The sequence below is a fragment of the Bactrocera tryoni genome, chromosome 5 (assembly GCF_016617805.1).
Source record: "Bactrocera tryoni isolate S06 chromosome 5, CSIRO_BtryS06_freeze2, whole genome shotgun sequence".
Classification (NCBI taxonomy): Eukaryota; Metazoa; Arthropoda; class Insecta; order Diptera; family Tephritidae; genus Bactrocera; species Bactrocera tryoni.
In genome coordinates, this window is record NC_052503.1 from 80,115,111 (window position 1) to 80,125,248 (window position 10,138).

The 10,138-nt window shown below is 38.7% G+C and overlaps 1 protein-coding gene across 2 annotated transcripts; it reads left to right on the top strand.

Annotated features, from left to right (window-relative positions):
* Positions 1-8,904: 8,904 nt before the first annotated feature.
* On the top strand, positions 8,905-9,469 carry LOC120778044. Of its 2 annotated transcripts, none has more exons than XM_040109718.1 (2): positions 8,905-8,975; positions 9,030-9,469. In XM_040109718.1, exons 1-2 carry the CDS (start codon positions 8,966-8,968, stop codon positions 9,293-9,295), a joined length of 276 nt encoding a protein of 91 aa, XP_039965652.1. In that variant the 5' UTR covers positions 8,905-8,965; the 3' UTR covers positions 9,296-9,469. The 2 variants fall into 2 exon arrangements, with proteins under 2 accessions (XP_039965652.1, XP_039965653.1); XM_040109719.1 differs by having other exon boundaries at positions 8,921-8,975; positions 9,042-9,469.
* Positions 9,470-10,138: the final 669 nt, after the last annotated feature.

The following is a 10,138-nucleotide window of genomic DNA, read 5'->3' on the forward strand; positions in this document are numbered from 1 at the left end:
TTTTGTGCTCACCTTCCGCAAACCACGCGGACCCTGCACTGCACTCAACTGAAATTGAACTGCAAAGCTGACATCAAAGTTCACGCAAAACATTGATCGACCAGTTCGCGGTGGTTTGGTGCTCGAGCGATGGTGGCGACCATCAAATGGACAACATAACCAACGCCAAGCAAGGTATTACAACAGAGATACGTCCAGTATGGACAGCGACTACCAAAGCGTGGTCCACCTGGCTCCTTTGGGTTGTTATAAATGTAAGTGAGATGATGTCGTCGTGAAGTTCGGCATCAATGACGCGCAGCACACAAGTCCGACAACAACAAGCATTGCAACTAAAATAAGAAGCCCACTACAAGCGGTCAAACAATGTGCGCACAACAATAGTTCGACAAATGATGCAAACTGGCGGTGCTGGTGGCCTCAAACCCATGCGCCGTAGATTCCTGGTGTTCGCAGTTCGCGTAAGCAGTGCATGTGAATGGAGTTTGGCGCACAACTTACTGGCGGCATGAAGTGGACTAAGCGCAAAGTAAAGAATGCTAAAAATATGAGCTGAATATATGGATATTATGTGAGACAAACGTGCCGATCTGTGCTGGCATGCGGATCTGCCGAGTACCTTGAATATGTAGCAACAACAAACAAGTTGCTTGTAAAATAATACCAGTATGGTGTACATATAGACACAAACACTCGTACAACATTGTTTGTAGATTAGTTAGCTGCCATGTGGCAAGTGCCGCATCATTGCACGACGATCAGTTGTGTCTGTATTTCCAAACATTCTGCCGGAATTATCCAGCTAAGGCTTGTTAGCAGCCTCACAGCTGGAGCTGTTTGCTTCGGGATACCTGGAGATGTATCATCGATGTGTTGCTTCTTTTCCAACCAAACAACCATTGTTGTTATGCTTGTTTTTTGTATGGAGGTTGAGTTGGTCCTCAATGTGGAAAGTCTCAAATTTGTTATTAATAAATGACAGTATTATAAATGATCCTTCAAAAGCGGGGCATTGGCCAACTGATCGACAGTGATTTGCCAGAGTTGAGCTCTGTTTTTCCTTACTTTTTGTTGTAATTCAGAGCATTGAAGAAAATGGGCGGTAAGATAAATGAGTTCAAGGAAAGATTTGGTGGTGAGTTTAAATTTTTTTGATGGACAAGCTACAGAGCTACTATCGAAACCCTGCTTCATGAAAGAGGCAACGAGAGTGCTGCAACAAAAAGTAACTTCCGGACGATAAATCGTCTCCGATAGTCTGAATCTAACTAGGGATAGTTGTATCAGTAGGGTTGATCTATCTCCGTTCCGTTCCCACAACTGTCGGGTATAATAAACCGGAGCGATCTCGGGTTTTTAACCAGCCAAGGACTGTTAGCTCGACAACATTCCTCGAAATTACTTCAGGAAGGTTTTCAACCGCTACAACAACAAAAACAGCTCTTTCGCCTCCATGGAGAATATTTTTTGGAACAAGGACACGTGGAAACTCTCTCCTCTCTCAACTGCATTACTGAAAACTTGGATAAAGAGGGATAAGTGGTTGGGGAGAAGTCGCTGGAGAAGAGACGCAGTGTGCCTTATCACGCATGGGTCGAAGTTAGGTAGGAAGGTTGCAGGCGAAATTTTTTAAGGAGTTCTTAGTCAATCTAAGCTTTAGACATCCGAACCACTGTAATGTTTTTCAAGCAGAACTGGCTGGTATAAAGGTGGCGGTAGATGGTACTGTGCCGAAGGTAACTTCTTTCAGGGACAGCAGAGCGTCAATACCAGCTCTAAGCTCGCGAACTGTGCGTTCTAAGCCAGTCACGGAGAGTCAGCCCTCATCAAAAATAGCATGAAGTCACTTTATAATCAGATTCGTTTGAGTGCCTGGTCATAGCGGAATTGGCAATTGCTGGCAACTGTGAAGTCGCTGACCCGCTCTTGCAGGACTTCAAGATCTTTTCGGCCTAAAGCAGAACGCAGAAGACCTGCCAAGTTTCTTGGTTCGAGCAGAGTTTGCGGTTCGTAGTGGTTCTTACTGCCACTGTCCAAAAAGTTTTCATGCAGTAATGCTATAAATCTTAGGATCTACCTCTTAGCTTATTCTAACCTACTTAAGCCTTAAGATTTCCAATTTATCTCTAATGGAACCTCAAATATCATACAGACTGTTGGAGATTGACTAACCGATTTACGTAGTTAAAATACGGTTCGGCTTCGAAGGCAGTAGTTTCTCACTTTTCTTGACAATATCTTCACATGTGGATCATTTGGCAAGCGTAAAAGATCAAGTCTTCAGAAGAGAAGTGTTTAGGATGTAAGAAAAGAACTTCAGTTATATTAATGATAGCAACATACAAAAGTCCTTTTCTATCGACATGTTTAATGAGCACTCAGCCAGAGTTTTTTAAGCTTTTATAACGCACAACCGATTGAGATTCATTTATTGGTCCTGGAATTGCCAGTCCTTAAAATATAAAAATTTAGTCTTTAAATTGTGTGCAGTCAAAATAGCAATTAATTGCATTAAAAAGTCATAAAAGCAACCTTGCAGAACATATTATTTGATTATATTGAGATTCTCACACAAATGAAGCGACACCAACTGTATTTCGCTGTTTCCTAAACAGTTAAACCCTTAAACTATTCTATTATATATCCACTCTTCCCAGACTGTTAGAGCGTAAAAGTCAATGTGACAATTAAAATAAACATTTCTAATTCAATGAGCATGGCTAATTTAAAGAAAGCAAATAAGTAAACATATACATATGCACCGATACTATATATGTATATATTAATACATTATGTCTAACATATGTATGGTAAATAGTATAATAGTAATAACAATCGTAAAACTGGAAAATATTTTCAGCTTCAACTAGTTATAGACATTCAAGAATTATAGTAGGTGTGTCAAGTTTACGAAAACCCCAAAAAATAGTATAAAAAAATCAAAAACAAAACGTGAAATCGACATGCTAATAAGTGGCGCTAACTAAGCCGCGCTTCTATACGTGCCCATACCGACTACAAGCTTGTCGCATTTTCGATTATTTTCGGATTGTTTGATATGCGCCGCTGCGCATGCGCATTACCAAAAAAACGTCGTGAAAAGCGGCAAAGCTTGGCCGCAGGCAATTGAGTATTTCCTTAATGTTCAATATGTCATAAATAATATTTTTATGCGCTTTTATGCTTTCGACTATTTAGTTATACCGTCATTTACTAATATACAATATATGAATATGTATGGCTGAAGGTTAGTGCTAGTAATTTGAATAATTTGCCTTGTTACTAAAGCTATGGCTTTTTTATATTTTTAAATTTTACTAAATAAATTGCATTTTTACACTGAAATTTTGGAGAAGCTTCCTCCACCTGCTCTACAACGAACCAGGCCCTATATGGTCTGTTTGAACGTAATCGGCAGGCAGTTATCGGTTCCGCCCGATAGCGGTGTCTCAGAAGTTTAAATATTATGTTGGTGTTCATATTTTTTAATAGTATTTGTTACTGGTTCGAAAAATTTATTGAACAGTAGATCGAACCATTATCAGAGCAGGAACTATTTTTTGACCTTGCGACTTACCTTACCTAGTATTTTAAGTACGTCGACTTCAGCCGCAGTATTTGTCTTCTGATTTAAGGTAAGAAATATTATTTTGACTTTTACGACTTTTGGTTTGATTTTGGACTTATATATATCAAGGGCTGGAATTTGGAGATACAAGTTATTCTTCGAACGTTTTGCTCAAGTACGTTTGCATTTGTTTTGGGGTCTAAATTGCACCGACAACTGAACTTATTGAAAGATGGCAACTTGATAGCTCAGTCCATACCCGAAATGTCGGATCTGAAGAGCAAACTAAGTCGGCAAGTGACCAACTAAGTATGTACGAACCGCTAAACTGAGATCTTTCCTCAGCTGAATTGATTTTTCTTGGGCAAACTGCTGCACAGGGAACTTGAGAGTTGGTGCTTACCAGTAGAAGACTCCACGTGCGACTTTCGATCAGACATCTAACCTAACCTAATTTCCAGTAAGAGTCCGTTCTCAAATAAGTGCTCATTTTCAAATCAGTTCTGAAGTGAAGTTCGCAATATATGATTTTTTCTTGTAGAGTAGACTCAGAATATCAAATTTTTTTGTCAGCTGATTTCCAGTCTTATAAGCTCTGTTTGAGCTCAGTTTGAGCGATCTACAGAGTGATCTGGAACTTAAAAGTAGCTTGTATGTCTGCTGAAAAGCTCGTATATCTGCTGAAAAGCTGGTCCTATGTTTTTGGCACTAAAAGCTGTGCTCTGAAGGTCGATCAGTGCGTCAGTCAAGCTGCTGTTTCATGATTTTTTTGGAATTTCAGGATCCAGGTTTCAAGTGTGGCTTCTTTGAAAGTTAAGGTGCTGTCTTTAATTATTTGTGAATAAAACTTTGTTCTAGGACATCAAAAAATGTATGACTAGGATGTTGTGTGTCAGCCAATTTTGTCGGATTAAAATTAAAATGCAGTTTCTCAGATTCCACAGGCTCTCCTTCAAAGCTTTGTCGAAAAATTAACATGAATCTGCTGTGGAAAATTTCAAAACTTACATCTACTTTTTTTGTTGTGTAGCACAAAGCTCAAACAAAGTCTTCAAAACAATCTATTTGAGCAACCATAAACCAAACTTATTTTAACATGTCACTAGGCATTCCTTGTCTCAAAACAAACTCGTAACTTATTTAATAATATGCAAATTTCGTTTGAAACAATATGGTAACCCAGTGATATCTCAATATTTAGGCAAACACGAAACTGTCAACTAATGGAATGTGAATGATTAATGGATTTACGCACAAAACCAATTATTAAGTCACCTTTGTATGTGTATAGATGTGTCAAAGCAATGTCCAGACATTTCAAATCAAACCAACTAAAATTGTAGATTAATCACAAAATTCGGTTTGATTTCATAGCACCCTTCTCTGGGAGCCCATTGGCTAACAACTGAAAACTTTAACCAAAAAAACCCGAGACATAGCTATTTGTCGTATAATTTACTCGTCAAACTGATAGTTGTGGCGTGTTTACAAGCCGCGCTCAAAATGAGGTCGCAGCTTGTAGCAATGATAAAAAAGCTTAGGAAATTACAACAACTTTTTCGGTTCGAAAGTCGTGGCATTATCTTTTTCAAATTTAGCTTTTCCGGCTGCTAAATTAGTTTAAAATGTTTTCATCTTCCTTTTTGGATACTCAGACAAAATTAAGTCATCAACTCTTGTTGTGACATATGTACGCATGCAACATGCCACATATGCGGGCACGACAACCGCGAGTGACGCATGTTAGCTGTCACATTTGAGCGTCCATTGCCGTTGGAACGCGGCTCGTGCTGCACCTCTAGCCAAAAGCAAATGTGCGTCTGCTTAGGGTGCAGGTGTAGCCATGCATATTTTTGTCTCCGCAGCGGCCATTAAGGAACTTTCCGCCAAACCGTGTCATCTCAGCTTGTTTTAACCACTTGATTGGTATGTGCCGAGTCCAAATTCATGTTACTTTACATATCTTTTACTTAAACCGCTATGTACTGACTTCAATAAACTAATATTATTAATTATTAACAAAGTTTTCAAATATTTTACTAATTGAAAAATCTTGTTTGAAGCGCTATTTCTTAGTAGGCTTGTTATGGCATTCGAAATAGCGCGATTTATCAAAGTATAGACAGTTTTAGTTAGTAGCTTTAGCATCTCTCTACTATTTCCTCTTTTACATATTGACAATTAAGCATTGAAATTTTGGCTGAGCTCGCGAAAGCTCGTCAGCGGTTTATTTTTTTGGCAAACTGACGTCAGTATCTACTATATAATATTACTAAAATGAAATCAAGAGCTACTCCATTTAGACGTCTCTTGTTGAAAAAGGCATTAGAGTGCCATTCCAAACCGGATTTTAAGGCGATTTGGATTTCAAGTCTTTATTCAGCTTACATTCTTTTTTGCTGAATATGTGCTGAGTGGTCTGAAATCGACTAGTATGGAGCTCCAAGTCTACACTGCTCACAGAAGAATATGTTTTTTCGTTAAACAGACGATATGACCGAGTGTATCCAAATGATTTTTCATATTCCATTAATTTCCATAGCTGAATATAAGCTGAATAGTTTCAAAAGCCTAGCACAGAGTTACATTTGCCAAACAGACGATGTGACCGCATGTACCCGCATGAGCTTCCATATTCCCTTATTTCTCTTAGCTGAATATGTGCTGAATGGTCTGAAAACGCCTAGTATGGAGCTCCAAGTCTACAATGCCTACAGAAGGATATGTTTTTTTGTTAAACAGACAATATGATCGCATGTATCCAAATGATTTTTCATATTCCATTAATTTCCATAGCAGAATATGAGCTGAATAGTCTGAAAAGCCTATCGCAGAGTTACAGGCCTACACTACAGACGATGTGACCGCATGTACCCGCATGAGCTTCCATATTCCCTTATTTCTCTTAGCTGAATATGTGCTGAATGGTCTGAAAACGCCTAGTGTGGAGCGCCAAGTCTACACTGCTCGCAGAAGGATATGTTTTTTCGTTAAACAGACAATATGACCGCATGTATCCAAATGATTTTTCATATTCCATTAATTTCCATAGCTGAATATGAGCTGAATAGTCTCAAAAGCCTATCACAGAGTTTCAGGTCCACACCGCCCTCAGAAGGATACATATGTATATATTTCGTTAAACAGGCCGCATGTACCTGGATGAGCTTCCATATTCAACTATTTCTCTTGGCTAAATGCTGACGCTGGAGGATCTAAAAAGTCTAGGTTGGAACTCCATCAAAACTACATCCGCCTTCAAAACTATAGATACATACATATGTATAACTCGTTAAACTGACGATATGACCGGATGAGCCTGAATGAGCTTCCATATACCCCGTTTATTCTAAAGCGGAATATATAAATGTGTGTGCGGCCATCCATGGTAGGCAGAACCAGTAACATTTTATTTTACATTTTCAACGAACAAAGGCTTGATTTGACTAGAGTTTGATTTGAATTTGCTCAGCTCATAGATCGTAATATAGATTGGGGCGCTTACTCAATGGCAAAAAGGTAAACCATATCCCTGAGCGAAAGCTAATAAAAGCTGTCGCTTCCAGTTTATTGACAGCAGCCTGTAGTACCGTTAGGCGATTTCAATTTACAGATTAGCATGTGCCAAAAAAGCAAAAAACAAAAAAATAGCAAAAACTGCAACCATTTCAGTGCAGTGCTATGAGGCAAACGCTCATTGTTGCTGCCAATTGCAGATTTTATCTTGCCATACGACATGTCTCTCACTCTACGCTGCAGCCAAAATTAGTTTTGTGACATTTTGGTTAAAAATATTTTTTATTTGCCACCTTTTCTGCAGGCCTTTTCCCTGATTGGAGAAGAAATAAAAACTGTTATATACATATATACATATATACTTATATAAGACTATATGCAATTATATACATATCAATAAGTATGTATGTCCACATATCTAATTAGAGCGCACTGTTCCAATTTCATTACCACAAACTATCTAATTTCAAAGTTGATAAGGCATGACAACAATGCACTCGGTGTTCTGATAGCTCCTATCTGTCTCAATTATTAGCTTGTGTCTTATCAACAATTCTTGCATTGACACGTGCTTGTCTGTAGCAACTTCTGCGGTCTACGATTGGGAATAGCACTAGATAATAGGCCGGACTTCTAATGATTTTTTTAGGACACCTTCAAAAAATATTAGTCTGTTGGACCTTTATAAAACTTTTTTACTTCTTTGAAGATTTTTGACTTTGACTTTGCCAGGTTCGAACCCCCGATCGATCGAGTTGTAATCCAACGATCGATCGGTGACTAATAAGTCGAGGCGAAACTCCCAAGTTATCAGATTTAGGGAGCTCATTGTACGCTCAAAAAATATTGTTGGTGAAAGAGCTGAGACGAAAAGAAAAATAGGGAGGAATAGAATACTGAAGTGTTGTCAACTTTTCAAACATAATTCCAATTAGTGGTGATTGATTTTGATGTATTCAAAACATTACAAAGACGGTGAGTTGAAGACATTGCTCGATGAGGATCCGTGTCAAATGTAAGAAGAGGTTGCTACAGCATTGGCGGGCACACCCCAAATTATTTCATAGTAACTACAAGCATTGGGAATGATTCAGAAACATGGAACTTGGGTTCCCTATGACCTGAATACCAGGAGCGGCACGAAAAATTTACAACCGTGGACCTAAGGCGTATGTAAATAGGAAGTCCTACCCCAACCGCTATATTCCTCAGATATTGGACCGTCCCATTATTATTTGTTCCGTTCTACTCACAAGACCACATCGAAAATTGGACTGATTCTTGGATAGCATGACGAGATGGAAAGTTTTATCGTAATGGTATTCGAACTTCGATGGAAAATAGACCGAGAACTTTTCTTGACCTTTCAGCAAAACTCAAAGTGGCAATCGGATGTGATATTCCTTGCAAAATCAAACAGAATCTAGAGAGTTCACTTGGGGACGGAAGTTAGTTCGAACTTTCACCCAATGCCAAGTGTCTCTATAGTACGTCTTCGAATCACCACCGTCCCTCAAAGAAACACGTTGAATACGCGGGCGCAAATTACTTTAAGTGTGGTCAGACCCTAAAACACCACTTGAACATAAGTACATATATGAAACCAAGTGTAATCGTACACAAGAGCAGATGTTTGTTTTCGTAATCGACCTGATTTAAAATGATTTATAATCGCAATAAATAATTACAACATTGTAAACAATTCTTAGAAATTCACAGACAGTCACATTTATAGATAGAATCGGCCGACAGCTAATCAGAACCAGGTCCACAAATGCAATCCACACATTGCGGTATAAATAAGCAATAAAGTTTTGTGACAGCAACAATTGCAAATAGTTCCCAACTCTTTGGTCTACAAACTACCCGTAAACGAGCAATATGAAGTCGCGTAAGTTAATTAAAACCAGCCGTCTTAGGAGTATTTATTGAGTTGTCACTTTAGTTTTACTTTTAGTAATGTGCCTTTGGCTCCTGATAGCCGCGGCCTGTGCCTGCGATCCCGATAGCGATGGCAAGCCGGTGTGTCCGGCAAACTCAAGTGGTACGACGTACAGAAATTTCTGGGATCCAACACGTTATTGGGTTTGTAATGGCGCCGGTGAGCCAACTTCGGAACGCTGCCCGAGTAATACTGGTTATAGTGGTACCACCAATAAATGTATACCATGGAGCGATTGGGTGTGGGTACCACCATGCGGCAGCGATTAAGGATTGCTCAATATAAATTTGAGTGATCCGATCCAATCTTACCTTTGCGCTTGTTGCTTTATCTAATTGAAATTTATTATGTTTGTTGCTGCATAAATTTTTGTAAAAAATATTAATAAATAAACACGGTTTTCTGGCATTAAAAACAAATCACTAACTCCTTGATAAACTATACTGAAACTCAACTTTTATGTAATTCGGGGAACATTTATGTAAGAAGTGGCAAAGTCCCTCATTTATGTCTGGGAGAAGCGGAGTTTTAGCGTCGCTATTCAGAAAACCTTGAATAGAATGTGCAGAGGGATTTGAAGTCCGGATAGTCGCTGTAAAATCCAGCCTTATATAATTTGTATTCTCATACAACAAATCCTTCTCTAAGCGAACACTTTAGGAACGGCATGTAAAACCTTAGCTCACATTAAAATTTCTACAAAGCTTCATTTCAGTTTCCCTACTCGAAGCAAAGATTAAGGCCAAATTACTTAAGGGTATGCACTTGGAACGATCGTTTGCTTAACAGCGAAGCTGTACTTGGCGAGCTAAAACTCAAGCAGTCATCAGCAGCAGGATCGTAATAAGACAGAACGAGGTCAGTCAAAGCCTTATTTATGCTTCGAACGTCTCGGAATATTAAATAAGGAATTCGCCGAGTCTCTCCTTTCGAAAACATATTGCCATAGACTTTTCTGCCAGCCGAAACATTGTAATGTATTGTTATAAGTTGGATGACTTCCAATCTAAGCGGAAAGGTCACTTATGAACAAAACATGGACTTAGATAAAATAATGAAGAATTTTGTAATGGAAAGATGTTTTTGGTTTTACTAAAGAAGAATTTATTCAA